Source organism: Nematostella vectensis, chromosome 12 (assembly GCF_932526225.1).
Source record: "Nematostella vectensis chromosome 12, jaNemVect1.1, whole genome shotgun sequence".
In the NCBI taxonomy this organism is placed as follows: domain Eukaryota; kingdom Metazoa; phylum Cnidaria; class Anthozoa; order Actiniaria; family Edwardsiidae; genus Nematostella; species Nematostella vectensis.
Window position 1 is genome coordinate 8061723 of NC_064045.1, and position 17877 is coordinate 8079599.

General features: G+C 42.7%; 3 protein-coding genes across 9 annotated transcripts; 2 read left to right on the top strand and 1 right to left on the bottom strand.

The window, feature by feature from the left end:
• The first annotated feature begins 707 nt into the window (after positions 1-707).
• Positions 708-4907, top strand: LOC5509571 (G protein-activated inward rectifier potassium channel 3). 6 transcript variants are annotated; one of them, XM_032378505.2, is made up of 2 exons: positions 708-891; positions 2201-4907. In XM_032378505.2, the coding sequence occupies exon 2, from the start codon at positions 2256-2258 to the stop codon at positions 3720-3722; it is 1467 nt and encodes a 488-aa protein (XP_032234396.2). In that variant the 5' UTR covers positions 708-891; positions 2201-2255; the 3' UTR covers positions 3723-4907. The 6 variants fall into 6 exon arrangements, with proteins under 6 accessions (XP_032234396.2, XP_048576131.1, XP_032234395.2 ...); XM_048720174.1 differs by lacking the exon at positions 708-891 and adding an exon at positions 917-1013; XM_032378504.2 differs by lacking the exon at positions 708-891 and adding an exon at positions 1069-2108.
• A 2141-nt stretch (positions 4908-7048) lies between these two features.
• LOC5509575 lies at positions 7049-13175 on the top strand. The gene is made up of 2 exons (XM_032378516.2): positions 7049-7632; positions 9129-13175. Exons 1-2 carry the CDS (start codon positions 7507-7509, stop codon positions 9495-9497), a joined length of 495 nt encoding a protein of 164 aa, XP_032234407.1. The 5' UTR covers positions 7049-7506; the 3' UTR covers positions 9498-13175.
• On the bottom strand, positions 13052-17778 carry LOC5509586. 2 transcript variants are annotated; one of them, XM_048720185.1, is made up of 6 exons: positions 17678-17778; positions 17284-17355; positions 15982-16193; positions 15744-15919; positions 14996-15072; positions 13052-13961 (listed from the first exon to the last, which is right to left on the bottom strand). In XM_048720185.1, the coding sequence occupies exons 2-6, from the start codon at positions 17320-17322 to the stop codon at positions 13590-13592; spliced, it is 876 nt and encodes a 291-aa protein (XP_048576142.1). In that variant the 5' UTR covers positions 17323-17355; positions 17678-17778; the 3' UTR covers positions 13052-13589. The 2 variants fall into 2 exon arrangements, with proteins under 2 accessions (XP_048576142.1, XP_048576143.1); XM_048720186.1 differs by lacking the exon at positions 17284-17355 and having other exon boundaries at positions 17678-17748.
• Positions 17779-17877: the final 99 nt, after the last annotated feature.

Sequence of the window (17877 nt, forward strand, 5' to 3'; positions counted from 1 at the left end):
TTGTTTGTGGATGATTGAAAGACCTCGGTATCAAACGGTTATAATTTTGCGAAAGAGTAAAAATGTGATTTCTCTTCTTTGCCCTGCAAAACGGCAGGGAGTTTTTCAAAATTACTTAGAGAACCAAAGACGACATTGGGATTGTACATACCTTTAATAAAAAATATACTGGAAACTCGCGTTTTTCGACTTGGCTCCTTTCCATTTGGAGAGACGAATCGCGCAGCTTTCACGCCGTTGTTCTGTAAATTCTTTCGCCTTTTCGTAAGATTTTCCGCAGAACCCTAAAGAAGCCTTCCCCTCTTTGGAAAGTTCGATTTGTACGCTCGAAAACAGCGCAAACATAAGACATTTTCACAGGTGCACGGCACTTGTACGAAATGTTAGACAATCTTCACGTGCCTGTACTTTCGCATATCTAATGAGGTGGATATGACGTTATTTGCAACCCAAGAATATGTTACGCGCGTCCTTATATGTCAAGCGTCCCTATACCAGTATACGTTAGGTAGCGTTAGTTATATAACAGGGCTCAAGACAAACGTGGGGGACCGATATTTATCTATTCATACAGAAAACCAACATTTTAGAGAAGTTTATTTCCTTTGCTACTTTCCGGATTGTGATACCTGCGGAGAAGGCTAACTAGCTAGTACGTCATGTAAGAACCCATAAACTGCCGCTATCTGCCTAACCCCATCCCTGACCCTACATGAAGTAATGACCATATGGTCTTGCATGTCAAGGAAGCGGAAATCTCTCCAAGCCCGCCAGCCCCCTAATATTGATTTCATTAGTTAGCATGGCGCATGTCAGCGACATTTACTAAGAGATTCGAGTGATAAACCGACCTTTATAAAAGCATTTGGATCTCAATCGACTATAGCGCAGGTAAGCGAGGATCCTTACGTAATTCGAGGGACTTACAAGGGCTTTAGAAATAAGGCTTTTTAGGATTCCAGTACAGACCGTAAAACGTCGAGGAAATTAACAGAATGTTTGGTGTTGAGCAGGTTAGAATGCCCACATGTGAAACAAATGCAGTGAGTCGTGCCACTTGATTGATTATGGTTGTTTTTCTGGTGTTGTTTTTGTTGCTGTAATCGTTAAGCAAACTATCTGTTTTCATAAATCTGATTTATTAAAAACCACAGGCAATGATAAGCTATTTTTAGTGCTTGAATTGGAAACATAGAATCACTGAGGAAACTATTATTTTGTAAAGGCGCCACATATTATACTTTACCAGTTTACCGTTGCTGGGAGTTTAGAATTGCGGAACTGCAAAGTTATGATTTTTGCGTGTTATTTGATGCGTGACAGCGCTACTCATGTGGCTTCCCGTTTCCGGCTCAATGTCCCATGGTTGTCTTCCCGTGGTCACACTATGTAACTCTCCACTGGTCCTGTTGTGAATTCTTTCGTGCTTTTTGTGCCAGCACTTAAGCATTGAAATTCTTAGCGTGCAGATTTCAAGCATAATTATCGCGTCTCGGAGAATGACCGATAATTCGACTTCTTAATTGCCGCGCTAAACAACACAAGACCAAAACAAACAACATGTATACTTTAGAAGAGCTTACATTATCTCTGCTGTCTTGTTGATATTCTCCTTCGATTTACAAAAGAAAAAGTTTATTGTCCTAGTTTCTAGTTATTTGTAAACATATAAAATAAAGTGCTTATATTAAAGAACTAATTACAATTAAATATACGCATGATTTGTTTTGAGGGGGTCTTGTCTAACAATGCGTGAAGTTTGTAGTTGTACAAAGGCACACAAGGACTTTACTGATGACTTTGCTGGGTTTTAAGCCATTTTACGAGGGCTTTTTAGAGTCAAAGCGAGTTCTTCAAGCTATAAGAGAAGGTGATGTTTGTTCTGTTGATTATAAAGAGTGGGTCAAACCACGAAGCTAAAGAAAGATCAAATTTCTAAGTGTCGAATCTCAGTTTACGGCTTTCTTTCACCAGTAGCGCGCCAATAAACCGACAGAAATAGGCCAACTGCAGTGATAAGAGTCATTTCAGCAACACAGGCCCCTGGTCCACTTGTGACAGGCTTGTGATAACCCGTGACTTCTCTCTGTTCGTATTCACGTCTGCAGGTAGAGTTTAGAGAAGTTTGCTGTAAGGCTTAGCATCATTTAGAGCTCATCATGTTGAAACATTCCGTAAGTAGTGGTAATCTTTCTCACAGGAATTACGAGTTGAGGCCACATCATTTCCGTCTTCAAGAGTCCTGCACTCCAAGTATGGCTTCGTTCGAGCTGGAGAGAGAGCAGAGAGACGAGCGCAGCGAACCGCGAAATAGCGACAGCGGAGTTCACAACACAAAATCAGAGAGCGATTATGGAGTGGAGCAAAGTCCAAAGACTGCACGGAAGTCTAAGAAACATGGCAAACTTCGCAGAGTTCTATCGAAATACAAATTACGCCTCCGTCCGAGACTTGTGGGTAAACACGGCGGACTTAAAGTGGTAGCAACCGATGTTGCCCAAAAACATGGCATGTATCTCTCTGACTTGTTCACTACAATGATTGACTCCAAGTGGCGGTGGATTAGTTTATTATTTATAACCGCGTATACGGGAAGCTGGATGGGGTTTGGATGCGTTTGGTACCTGATCACCTATTTACGAGGAGGTAATTACTGTGTTCATAACGTCGAGTCGTTTGTGACAGCGTTCCTGTTCTCCCTGGAGACTCAGACAACCATTGGTTATGGAGGTCGGCAGATAAGTGGCGAGTGCCCTGAAGCGATCATACTACTGAATATTCAGTCTCTCTCTGGATTCCTTATAAATGCTCTGATTATGGGGTTAATTTTCGCCAAGTTATCTCGGCCTCGTAATCGAGCGGAGACGATATTGTTCTCTAAGAAAGCCCTTGTGTGTGTACGGGACGGCAAAATGTGTCTCACATTTCGTGTAGGTGACATTCGTAAGAGTCAAATCCTACACTGTCACATACGGGTCCAGCTCTTCAGGACTCGTAAAACAAAGGAAGGACAAGTACTACCATTCTACCAACAGGACCTGAAGACCGGCATTGATTGGAATGACCAGAATTATGGGAACAATACAATATTCCTGATCCTCCCGCTAACTATAATCCACGTAATAGACGAGGAGAGCCCTTTCTTCACCATGACCCCTAAGGACCTGAGGTCATGTGATTTCGAGCTCGTGGCGATACTAGAGGGTACGGTTGAGGCCACGGGTATGTTAACACAAGCAAAGACCTCGTACATCGGGGAAGAGATCCTCTGGGGGTATGAATTCAAGAACACCCTCGACCACACAAGTTGGAAAGCGGGTCGTTTTCGAGTGAACTACTCGCACTTTGATCGGGTTGTTCCTGTGGACACGCCCCGCGTTTCCGCTTTGTCGTTTTACGAGGGTAAGGTGTGCCCTTCGTCCGGTGATTCGGACGATTCCGGGTCGGGCACTGACGTGTTTTATGAACAGGAATCCCCGGATGAGGTTTCCAGCAAAGAAATCCAGGAAATATCGATTAGACAGGATATGAATAAGAGTGAAAATGGCAGTCCTATAGTCCCGCGGGACCAACGGGATGACCCTCGGGATGACGTGCAGTTGCGGGATCGCAAGACCAGCAACTCGAAAATGAAGCAAAATGGACAGCTTAGAATGTACGAGTTTGAGAATCGCAATGTTGCGTACGACCCTGGGGACGACTCGGATATACTGTTCGTTTGAGGCTATAACTGCTGTTCTTTATGGGCCCTAAATGGTACACAGTGGATATAAAATATGAGGGGCAAGTCCTGTGGGATTTGTGAGGAAAGTGAGAACGGACCTTGATAAAGCCCCATCTACATTAACAATTTTTAGTTGACAACTATATTTGTTGGCATCTACACTAGTAATTTTCATGTGTGACAATTTTTAATTGCCGAGAGTAAAAGCAAACCTGCTAGTTTTTGAGCAACTATAGTTGCCACATAAAAATTGCAAACTTTGCTCCATCTACACTAGCAAATAAAAATTGTCAACTAAAAAATTTTAGGGTAGAATTTTACTATCATTAGGAACCTTAAGCAAGGGCGACGACGACGGCTAGGAAAACGCGATCGAAAATTAGGTTTTCGCGTTTGGAAATAAATTATAATGTAATTGGTATGGAATAAGCAGAATATTATAGTTAGAGAAAGATAAAAATAAACTTAGGACATTTCTACAGTAGGGAACGTAGTTAATGGAGTTTAAAGTCAATTGACGTTGAAACTTGGAGTTGGTTTTATGGAAGGCGGCTGAAATTTATCAGACAGAACATTTTCACATGCTGTTATTGAATTCTGAATCAAATTCCATTTTACTTCCGTCGTCGTCCACGTTCCCGTCGTCCTTTCTTAAGGTCCCTATTATCATCATCACTACCGACATCATGATTTTATCACCAATTTTATCACCGTCATGATTTTATCACCAATGATTACATCACCGACACTATGATTGCACCAACATCATGATTGCATCACTAACACTATGATTGCATCGTTATCCATCAGTCGTCATAACAGTCATAATCATCGCCACTATCATCATCCCGTCGCCATCATCATCTCATCACCACCATCATCATCTCATCACCACCATCATCATCTCATCACCACCATCATCATCTCATCGCCACCGTCATCATCATCCTTGTCATACTCTATTTAAAAACGGAAAAATACCAGGCCATATGAAATGTAAATAATTAAAGTGCTATATTGTGCTTAATGGTATTAATACTATAGCTATTTTCATAATAACGATATAGACACAGTGTGATCAGGTAGTTGTCACAGAAAGAGAATACAAACCAAAACCCGTTCTAAGAGTGCGAAATGTAAAATTAAAAAATGATATTAAATGATTAAATTAATCTGTGACAAAGATTTGTGTGTTTGATTCTGATAGTCTCTAGCCCTTGATAATATTTAGAAATAGTGTTATTTTTCAACAAAGCTCATCAAATTCGCTTGCCCTTTCTAAACAAATATATGATACTTTGAGCTCACAAGGTTGACAATGTACCGTGATATTTTAACAAATTGAGAACTGTCGACATTTAGCAAGATATTGTAGAAAATTCCAAAGTGCCACTAAAATTACGATTCTATAAGTGTACATAGCCGCCAAAGAAAAACAACGTTTAAAACCAATAACCAGTCTCAATTCAGATTTGCTTGCCCTTTTTCAACAAATATAGAATTCTTTGAACTCAGGGTTTATGATAAGTTATAGCATGGCACGGGGGGAATTTAGTGATTAAATGTCCCCGCAACCGAGGAATGATTAGTTGAAGTCTCGACGCCGCATAACTAGTCATCCCGAGGTTGCGAAGACATTTAATCAATAAATTCCCCGAAATGCCATGCTATAACTTTGTAGTATCATGATCACCGAGGAAATAAACTCGCAACTACGAGAAATATTAGGCTGGACGAGCAAGCACGGTTCAATGGATCAGGGCATTGCATACGCATTCTTCTTTTTATCCCTCTAGAGACCAACACATTTTCACGAACAATAGTTGATTACGAACATAGTTGATTTACATAGTTGCTCTACATATTTACAGTTTAGTTTTTTTGACGTTATTGGCACGCATGCGTACAGCAATCAAAATCGTCCCACACGTTGTTTAGGTATCACGAGACAAATACTCTGGTCTCTTGGCGCAGGGTCTATTCCTGGGCTAATCAAGAAGCTGCCGCCTATTTGTTTCCCTGATGGAAACTAGAAGACAAGCATCCTAAATTACTCTAATGCATTGATGTAGAGGGAAATTTAGAAGACAAAAGATTCTTTTGTCTTTTTTCTAAAATTCCCTCATCAATCCATGAGGGAAATTTAGAAACTAAATTTAAAAATTTAGAAACCATTGTTTTCGAGTGAATTTCGCTAGTTATCGTCCCTCAGAAAACAAATCCATTGAGAAAATCAATCCATTGAGAGGACCTTTCCCGACTGTCGGGCATATAGTCACTGCATTTAAAAAAATAATATGTAAATATTTGGAAAACGCAGTCAAGCACAGAATTGTTTTTTTTTCTACAATTTTGTTGTGTTAAGATTTCGAGGAAAAAAGCCTGTGACATATTACAATTTTGCCCCCCAAATCACGAAATTAAAGTCTCGCGAGATTTACCGACCCTTTTTTTGCTAAGTGGCGAGATATAATAACTATAATGTACTCTGGAAACCAGATTTCTGCATTTGTTTTTCTTCCTTAAAAACATCACGCCGGTAGACACCTTTAGCAGAGCCGTAGCAGGACACGTAAGATTGGGGGGACACAATACAGAAACATTAAGAAAATATGGGGGGGGTCACGTGCCCCCAGTGCCCCACCCCCTGCTACGGCCCTGTTTATGCCCCCCGGTGCAAACAGCAACATTGCTGGCGAAGAACTGGCTTGTTCAAGCACCATGTTGGTAGGTGCTGTGAAGTGGGCGACGGCAAACAATGCTGATTGATGTCTGCGCCGTTTGCACGGTACTTTAAGACGGCAATTATACCAGTCTATTTCCGGTCAATTATGTAACAATCCCCGATGATTTTAACGAAAAACGTGACAAATATTTCAACATCGGAAAAGCAGTGTGTCTATTGGAAGATTTTTTGAGGATGTGTCTGATAATTTGAAGCGGATGACCTGTTAAATAGCGCGGATTCTAATAGATTCTTTTGGCTCTTGTCGGTTGAGGTTTTTGTCTGCCATCCGGAAGTAAAACTGGTGTGATTGCTGCTTTAAAGAGCCAGCCTTGTCAGTCAGACCTTTGTTGCTAGAGTCTCAAAATAACCACCTAAATACTAAAGTTTACATGCAACATTTACTATACTCAATGGAAAATATCGCAAAAGCCTCACCAACTCAGCCGATGGAATGGATAATTTTTGACACTTTGAATTTTCCTAGGATGACAATAAAAAAGCGGCTGGCCGAGGCTCTTTAAAAAACGCCCATATAAAGCATTCGGTCCCAGGCCATCAGTGGCATATTTTCACCATAAGACTCCAAAAATAACATTGTCGGGCTCTATTGTTCGCAAGTCTTAGAAAGCCAGCATTAGACAATAGGGTCGACATTGGGATGCAAATTCGTCTATTACACCATGACCATGTTGTTGTGAGCGTTTGAATGTCGACGGTTTCTTTCTTTCTTCATCAAGAAGTCTTGCGCTAAAACTAGCCGTTCTTTTTTTTCTGTAAGATTCGAATTTTTGGATTGATCAACATAATTCGAGGAGAGCTTCGAGCATGTTGCTACATTAGTCTTGACAGGATTACGCTTTTTATTTGCTTCATTTTTCTGAGTACACAAGGGCCAGTAAAATACTTGAAAGCGACATTCCTCCCTGAAGAATATGTCCCTAAAGTTCTTGAAAGATAACGCGTTTGTTTGATATGTCGAGTCTGATAAAGTAACAAGGCATTCTACTTCGAGAAAAGTGTTTTTGCAGTCTGTGTATTTGTGGCGGTTGTAAACATGCCGGCCAGGAGGCGCTCATCGCCCTCACGGCGTACTCAAGAAGAGAGAACTCTCGCCCACTACCTCGACACACCGGACATGGATGACCACAGTGGACCTGCCGCATTTGCTCGAACGACCAAAGTAAGGCATAAGCTATCATGTTCGCAGTCGTTTACTCTATCAGTCATTATCTTCATTGAATAATGTCTATCAACTTCAAAATAACCATCCACGATTAAAGTCTGATACCTAATTAATGATATTTAATTAAGCATTTCTCAGTTACTTGCTTGAATTAGCGGATGGAATGGATTCCTTGTGTAACCCGGCATTGAGCGGGAGCGTAAAATGGCGGCGATGCTTCAGGCTCGCCACAGGGACACCTCGGTACTTTTCATGCGATGCGTAAGGTCGCGACAGCCATCTTGTGTTGTACTGGTCGCGCGAAAACCTAGGAGGAGGATATAAGTCAAAACACCTCTTTTCGCCTTTATTTCTCCTTCTCTCCCTTTCTCCTCTGCCCCGTTCTCGCGCGACCAAGGGGGGAGGGGGTGGGTAAGATAAGCACAAACTGGTTCCAGTACCGCGCGGGTAAACCAGCCTTGTTTTGAAATGGCGGCTTTTTACCGGCGAACTGTCACATTTTGGCGAATGCTAAGAAAACTGGCGCAAAGCTAAGGCTGTAATTTTCTTTATGACTCCCTCATTATCAAGCAAATCTGTAATCTTTTGTACAGTATGGTTTAAATGTCAAAACAGCGACTTAAGTCGCACTTTTACTCTAATGATTCAACACTACGATTGTGTTTGTTTCTGCCAGAGCACGCGCATACGTTATTCAGCACTTTCGATCTAATCCACTTTTGCGCGAGCATCCAGAGTAAGACATGAATAAACGTCCTTCGTGGGATTGGGGGGGGGGGGGGGGGGGGAGGGGGGTTGCATAAAAGCTCGAGCTGCGGACTTATTTTTGTGCGAGACCTAAGTGGAGAAGAAGGGAAGAAAGAACACTCCACACGGACTCGTGTATACGACCAGGTATCGATATCGATACCGGTCAGGGAAGACACAGGTCTGCCAGTGAAAGAGGAACGTGGGGAAGCGTAGGTGGGACGATTGCGATGTTACATATCATAAGCATTTTATTGATATTTTGACACCCTAACAATATTTTCACCTATTTCTACGATTACAGAAACGTCTAGTACAAAAGTTCAGTTTCGAATTTCACTGTAACCGCTTTACAGAAATAGCTAGGCGAACCGCTCTCTATTATCAGCCGCATTGTTTCACAAGTTTTCGTTTTATTTTAAGTAGGGGTCTATAGTGGGTGTGTGAATGAGATATGTCTCTAAGCACGGCCCGCACTGCATTTATCCGTTCTTGACCCGACTTTCCAGCGGGCACTATGAAATACGAAAGTTAGTCTGCGTAGCAAGTGTTTCAGTGGGTTTCAAGGGAAAGAGTTTTCGAGAAAAAGAATTGTCTGCGTAAAAGTTTTGGTGTGCGCAAAAAAGAGAAGGGGGAATGGGAGAAACGCTTGCAAAAGACAAACTCATTTTGGTTGTTTTGCTGGCACCACAATACATCTTTGATAGGTTATGGTTCTCTCTTCATTTGCTCTTTGTTCTTACAAGGGCTTCTCCAGGCGTCAGAGAGCACAAGAGCTTTCCATGCGAATTGCCAACGCACAGGAGAATAAACAGAACATTGCTACAAGTCTTGTGAACACTGCGCTACTCACTGCAAACGCTTCTCAGCTCAAGTGCATCCTCAGGAGACAAAAGCAAGGCGAAGTGGATTTCTACTACTTCCTAGTAACATGTCTCATCGCATCTATTGCTCTACAGATCGTCTCTTCGTTGCTGCTTTACCTGGCGAGCAAATTGGATGTGACGGATGAACGGAACGAGAAGCGGTTCGTAATGTACAATACTGTTTCTACGCTGATGGTGATGGCCTATAAGGTTTTAAACGTCCTCGTGGCAGTTTTTCAAACAGATTAGAATAGACAAGACATTCTATGGACGTTTTAAGTTATGTTCAAATGAATCAAAAAAATGCGCCTAAAATCTCCGTGTTACATTCCCAGAAATAAGGGACATTAGCCAGCGGTTTCTCTGGGCTCACATTTTGCTAGGCCCGCGAGAAATAACAGCGGTATCACAAATAAAAACGAGATTCCGGCCAGCACAGGGGCTTCCCTTTTGTTGTTACACTAGAAGTTTTTTAGTCGGGTTGACTAAAATTCCAAATAAAAGTAGTATTAGCGGTATTTAAACGTGCAAGGGGCATCTCTGATTTGATACGTCCAATGATAATGGAAGTGCGGCAGTCTTGCTGAGGTTGGAAAACATCATATGCGCAAATTTAAAAAAATATATTTTTTAGAAGGGCTTTATGGTTCCCCTGTGTCTATCCCAGAAAGCCGTGGGGCCGTTTAAAAACAAAATGGAGAACGGACGAACGGAGAGAAGTTGTTCTTGCGGAGCGCACCGTTTTCCTTGCTTCAGTCTGTATCTTAAAGACAACAATAATGGTTCCTGAACTAGGCATAAATACATCAAATGTTATTTCTTCGGGAACAAGATTGGAAGGCGCTACTGCCTATTTTATTGGCCAATTTGATGGAAGGATAGTCGATTTACCAATTTCGAGTCCTGCACCTGTGATGCGGCGAACAGTTCTACCTTTAAAACGACTACTTTTATGCCCGATTTCAATGAAGTTACAGAGAATGTATGGAGGATTGTATGCTCTCAAGCGAACAAAAGTGCAATGTCCAAGGAACAATTATAGGGCTTTCTCTGGCATCGTTTGAACGGAAAGTGTATCACTCGAATGGCAAGGGTCATTTTTCGAGTCCTGCATCGTGAGCCCAAAATCTCTAAAACGAGAAAATTTGATAAATTGTGATGTCTCCCCACATTTCCTTATAATAAATGGCAGCCATTTTGACATTGTATGTGCACTATTACGCATGCGTGGCGGCCATGTTGTCTCTTATTTCTGGGAATAAACGAGTACAAACGCTATAAGTTGCGCCTTCTCACCCACATTAGGCGAACACCCTTCTCTTTCCTATAAGAACACCTTTCTCAACCCCATTAGAACACCCTCTCTCCCCCATTAGAACACCCTTCTTTCACCCATTAGAACACCCTTATCATCGCCATGAGAGGTACACCCTTATAACCCCCATTAGAGCTACGCCCTTAATCACCCCATAAGATGTACACCCTCATCACCCCTATGAGAGGTACACCCTCATCACCCCCATGAGAGTTACACCCTTATCACCCCTATGAGAGTTACACCCTGATCCTCCCCATGAGAGGTACACCCTTATCGCCCCATGAGAGGTACACCCTTATCACCCCCATGAGATGTACACCATTATCAGCCCCATTAGAGGTACACCCTCATCACCCCCATTAGAGGAACACCCTTATCACCCCCATTAGAGGAACACCCTTATCACCCCCATGAGAGGTACACACTTATCACCCCCATGAGAGGTACACCCTTATCATCCCCATGAGAGGTACACCTTTATCACCCCCATGAGAGGTACACCCTTATCACCCCCATGAGAGGTACGCCCTTAATCACCCCATAAGATGTACACCCTCATCACCCCTATGAGAGGTACACCCTCATCACCCCCATGAGAGTTACACCCTTATCACCCCTATGAGAGTTACACCCTGATCCTCCCCATGAGAGGTACACCCTTATCTCCCCATGAGAGGTACACCCTTATCACCCCCATGAGATGTACACCATTATCAGCCCCATTAGAGGTACACCCTCATCATCCCCATTAGAGGAACACCCTTATCACCCCCATTAGAGGAACACCCTTATCACCCCCATGAGAGGTACACACTTATCACCCCCATGAGAGGTACACCCTTATCATCCCCATGAGAGGTACACCTTTATCACCCCCATGAGAGGTACACCCTTATCACCCCCATGAGAGGTACACCCTTATCACCCCATAAGAGGTACACCCTTATCACCCCCATGAGAGGTACACCCTTATCGCCCCCATGAGAGGTACACCCTTATCACCCCATAAGAGGTACACCCTTATCACCCCCATAAGAGGTACACCCTTATCACCCCCATGAGAGGTACACCCTTATCACCCCCATCAGAGGTACACCCTTATCACCCCCATCAGAGGTACACCCTTATCGCCCCCATGAGAGGTACACCCTTATCACCCCCATTAGAGGTACACCCTTATCACCCCCATTAGAGGTACACCCTTATCACCCCCATGAGTGGTACACCCTTATCACCCCCATTAGAGGTACACCCTTATCACCCCCATGAGAGGTACACCCTCATCACCCCCATGAGAGGTACACCCTTACCACCCCCATGAGAGGTACACCCTTATCACCCCCATTAGAGGTACACCCTTATCAGCCCCATCAGAGGTACACCCTTATCACCCCCATTAGAGGTACACCCTTATCACCCCCATTAGAGGTACACCCTTATCACCCCCATTAGAGATACACCCTTATCACCCCCATTAGAGGTACACCCTTATCACCCCCATTAGAGGTACACCCTAATCACCCCCATGAGAGGTGCACCCTCATCACACCCATGAGAGTTACACCCTGATCATCTCCATGAGAGGTACACCCTTATCGCCCCCATGAGAGGTACACCCTTATCACCCCCATGAGAGGTACACCCTTATCGCCCCCATGAGAGGTACACCCTTATCACCCCCATGAGAGCTACACCCTTTTCACCCCCATGAGAGGTACACCCTTATCACCCCCATGAGAGGTACACCCTTATCACCCCCATGAGAGGTACACCCTTATCACCCCCATGAGAGGTACACCCTTATCGCCCCCATGAGAGGTACACCCTTATCACCCCCATGAGAGGTACACCCTTATCACCCCCATGAGAGGTACACCCTTATCACCCCCATGAGAGGTACACCCTTATCGCCCCCATGAGAGGTACACCCTTTTCACCCCCATGAGAGGTACACCCTTATCAGCCCCATGAGAGGTACACCCTTATCACCAACATGAGAGGTACACCCTTATCACCCCCATGAAAGGTACACCCTTACCACCCCATTAGAGGAACACCCTTATCACCCCCATGAGAGGTACACCCTTAAAACCCCCATGAGATGTACACCCTTATCACCCCCATTAGAGGTACACCCTTATCACCCCCATGAGAGGTACACCCTTATCACCCCCATTAGAGGTACACCCTTATCACCTCCATTAGAGGCACACCCTTATCACCCCCATGAGAGGTACACCCTTATCACCCCCATGAGAGGTACACCCTTATCACCCCCATGAGAGGTACACCCTTATCACCCCCATGAGAGGTACACCCTTATCACCCCCATGAGAGGTACACCCTTATCACCCCCATAAGAGGTACACCCTTATCACCCCCATGAGAGGTACACCCTTATCACCCGCATAATAGGAACACCCTTATCATCCCCTAGAGAGATATCGCCGACATCGTCTTCGTGCGCGAGTAAATACTTTTTCAATCAAAACTTCAAACGTTTTAATAATCATTTATCTATTGATTGATTTCAAGAGAGATCAGGCGTACAATCTATTTGGTGCAAAATAAAGTAAAAACCATAAGATTAAACCATGCTGCTACAAAAAGATCAGTCTGTTTGCTGAATACAAGTCGTGACGATAGTACGTAAAACTACTAGTTCAGATCCGTTTCCATCAGTTTGATGCGAGAGCGCTCAAACCACAATTTAACTTATTTGACAAATCACAAGCCATTTAATAAAACCGGTTCGTTCAATGGGTGTGTTATTCCTCACGATTTAGACTGTTTTCGATCTTCCCAAAATATAATTAAAATGACTTTTCAGCCGTGCAAGTGCGTTCCTTTAATAAAACTTCCTGCTATTAGGTTATGTATGCACAGAACTCAAAAGCAAGTGGATATTAAATTGAACTTTCGTTAAAAATAGCCGTGCATTATCAGACACGTCCTTAGGCTTCTTAAACGCAGGTTTCGGGTCACAATCGTACTAATCTAAAGTATACTTCCCTCACACAGTCCTAGCATGGCTTACAATTACAAACTCGAACAGTCACTTCAGAATCCACCCCTTCATTTTTTTTCACTTCTTGTACCCAAGCAGGCTTTGGCTCACCCTTGTAGCCAACAAAGGCGTACGTCTCTCTGAATGCCAATGAAGCGTTGTTTGCGCCCAGTGTCGAAATCGCGTTCTTTGCTTCATTAGACAAGTACCTACTTCCTTCGTCCACCACTGTTAAAGCAACTAAGACATCACCCGGAAGACCGTTGATGTAGTCTGTAATCTTCGTCCCCGCGTCGACGTCATTATATGTGTCAAATCTTGCCATCGAGATGACGTCACCGATAGCGCACGAAATGGCCAAGAAGTTATGCCCGCGGTCACCACCCGCCTTTACAGAGATAAAAAATAAATTATGGTCAGTCGACACGCGCAAGTAGCTTTACCACAGCAATTTGCCCTCCATGGTGGTCGCCAATTCCAACGTATTTTTCATTTGTAACGCGGGAACTCTTAACATTTCCTCTAAAATGTTGGTTCTCCTCAAGTCTCGAAAAAGTCAGCCAAAATGCTATTTCTCTAGGTACTATGCCTTAATCTCCTAAGTATGTGCTCTTGATCAAAATGTTGTGGAGTCATGAGGCGGGCAGTGACCACTGAGTTCAGTAGATGGGGCATTGTAACAGAGTAGCTTACTCTAAGGTAGTCCAGACCTGGGACTCTCTTTGCGCTCGACATTCTGGCTCGCGTGAAAGAGGGTCCAGTATTTATTTCATGCGCATGCGCGAAAATACACCGCATATATGAGGTGTGGCCTGGTTGCTTAGTTCAAGATCGCTGCGAAAGGGACGAGCGAGGGTTTATTTCAGAAATAATACGCTGATTTTGGTCGTGGGTAAATACTTGATTGCCAATCTTTTCTGAGAACAGGACAGATGATAATTAGAGTCTGGAAAATATATCAATCAAAGAGCTTTTCCGTTTTCGTTATTTTCACGCGCGCGCTTTAGGCGATAGCGTCATTTCAAACGAGCGCGTGCTTTTTTTGAATTTCATTTTCAATCACATTTTATCGCGTTTTTATAGAAAACAAATCCCAAGCAGTTCGCTGATATTCCTTCACATGTACAAAACATTCTTTTCAACTTAGCACTCGACAAGGTCTAGCGGGAATCAACCCTCCTTCTTAGGCACGTCCGTTATTACGCGCGCTCGTATTTCAATTTTTGCCGTGAAGATCGCTGATTGGTAGATGTTCACGCATGCGCATGCAATAAATACTGGCCCCCTTTTTCACGCGAGCCAGAATGTCGAGCGCAAAGAGAGTCCCAGGTCTGGACTAACTCTAAGGATATACACTTTTCAAAACAGTTCCGCGTGTACTGTTCGGTTTTAAAAGGTTCGATTGTGTCTAGAAATACTAACCAATGACAAGGAGTTGTTAACGTCGTTCACTTTAATCAGTGCATCTTCCCGAGCTGATTTGATAAAGATATCATGACCTACAGCAGAGATGATGAAAATATAGTGCTGTTATGTTGATATAGTATCTAAATTTTCGGAGTGGGAGTATGTGTTATCTGAGAAGATGTTAACGAAGAAAAGGAAAAGTAACTTGAAGAACAGATAAATCTGAAAAAAGCATAAAGTTCTGAGAACACGAATGTCCTTAAGGAATCTCCATCTGTCCTTGTAGCCCTGTACTAACGAGAACACCGTCATCCTAACGGAAGAAAACCAGACAACAGATTCCCTCCCGTTTGACCCTCACTTTCACTTTATTGTTTTAATTACCGCATTTTAATTATCACATTTACCACATCTATCGTATTTTACCGCATTTGTACGCCTTCCCACCATCTCCCATATGTTACCGCATTTATTCGCCCTCCCGCCATCTCCCATATCGTACCGCATTTGTACACCTTTCCGCCATTTCTCATATCTTACCGCATTTGCTAACCTTCCCTCCCTTTTATATCTTACCGCATTTGTACACTTTTTTTCCATCTCAATTATCTTAAAGCATTTGTACGCTATCCGCCCTCTCATATCTTACCTCATTTATAAGCCTTTCCGCCATCTCTAATATCTCATCGTATTAGTACGCCTTCCCGCCATCTTTCTTATCTTACCGCATTTGTAAGGCTTCCCGCCCTCTATTATATCTTACCGCATCTGTACGCCTTCCCGCCTTCTCCCATCATGCATGCCATACCACTACTGCAAAGACTGTTACTGCAGTTGGTCAGCGGCTTAACAATAGCGTAGTATGCGCCAGGCGCTGCGCCAGGTGTGAAGTGAGCCGGAAAAGCGAAGTGTGTAGCACCACTTAACTCGCATCTTGATCTTTTGAAGGAAAACAATAATTAGATCGTGTTCCTTTGTCTGTCTGTCTATCTGCTACTTACTTTTGACGGATGTAGTTTATCGAATAACAAGTGCTATTGCTCTTGCAAGTCATTCGACAGACTTCCTCGGTTGTAGTTATTGTATCGATCACGTGACCCTGTAGCATGGAATTTGGTATTTCAAAGAAGCCATCGCAAACATTTGCATAGATGTGTCGCCATAGCAACAGGGTGATTGAAAGCATCACTTTAGAAAGGGTCATGGCGCTGTGCTGAAATTGGAAATAGGTTTTTAAAAATAGTTTGCTGTATTTGGGAGTATGTCGATTGGGAAAGGTGGCGGTTTGAGAAAGTGGCGGTGGTTAAAGATCGATGAGTCTTTTAATGAAAGAATGGAGTAAAAAGGTTTATTCGGATTCTGGTTTTAGGGAAAAAGGTGACAGTCGAGATAAAAATTAGAAGTAGAATAAAGATAGTATATAGTTTTCACCAAGTAGCATTTGACTGATGACTTGTTAAAAAGTTTTTCTCGTAAAAGTTCATTTTACGTGATCTAATGAATGCACCTTACACATGACTGGTGGCAACAAACCTTGGGGTAATTAATGCATGGCAATGTTTCAGGCACTATGATTATATTTGTCATAAATACCCAACAAAGAGAAAACCTTAGCCACTTGTTTTTGCTTTTATTTCTGTTATTATTATGATTTTTTTAAATAGCAGGGCACGGGTTGATAGGTGTTTTCGATTAGAGACCCAAAGAAGAGGTAAACTCGAGGAAAGTATTTGCGAGACATCGTCCATCTACATACCATCTACCCCATTCTTAGAAAAAACACTTATCGAAGATGCTACTTTCTCCCATGGCCACTTTCTTCCAGAAACGACCACCAAATAACCGAGCATATAATACTACTTTTGTGAGTTCATATACCCCATTTTTAGGATAAAACACCTTTGAAAGATGCTACTTTCTCCCATGGCCACTTCCTTTCAGAAACGACCACCAAATAACCGAGCATATTATATTACTTTTGTGAGTTCACATACCCCATTCTTAGGATAAAACACCTTTGAAAGATGCTACTTTCTCCCATGGCCACTTCCTTTCAGAAACGACCACCAAATAACCGAGCATATAATACTACTTTTGTGAGTTCATATACCCCATTTTTAGGATAAAACACTTATCGATGACATGCTACTTTCCCCCACCGCCCCCTAACGAACAAAAACACCGAGCATATAATATTACTTTTGCGAGTTCACTTATAAAAACACGCATATTTTACCAAAATAACGAGAGCAACATCAGTCAACTGAAAAATATGACAAATACAGTAATACCCCAGTACATATCTTCTCCCCTGCTCGGCCGCCAAAATGTGTCATTGTCATAAACTATCCTTTTCCATCAGACACATATTTTTCCTTTAATATGATAAAATACCGTTTCAGTGCATAGCATTGGAATTAACTTAAGAAATAACACAGGTACACCACTAGATGAACTGACAAATTGTAAAAATTAGTTACCCAGCCCTCCTCCCCCCACAAAAAAGGAAACAGTTGTTTTTGGAAACATGGTTACTGACCTGCTCAATTTTTTTTAAGACATCAACGTCAAAAGGCATATTTTTAAATAAGTAAAAATAAAAAAGTAAAATCCAGCAATATCCGCTTATACCCCTCCGACAAATGATCATTTACCGGCTGAAATAAACCAGGCAAAAGAGTACTACAACTCACGCACCTCTCTGTATCGAGTAGCTCATGTTTTTCTTGTAGCTGTTTTTTTCAGTTTTGAACCTTTATAAAGTTGTTAGGTTGTTTTTGATGAGGAGAATTGAACCAATCATAGGCGTTCTTTTAATGAGAGGAAACTAGGCAACCAATCAAAGGCATTCTTTAAAGAGAGTAGAATAAGGCAATTAAAACATCAGGGGCAGGTGC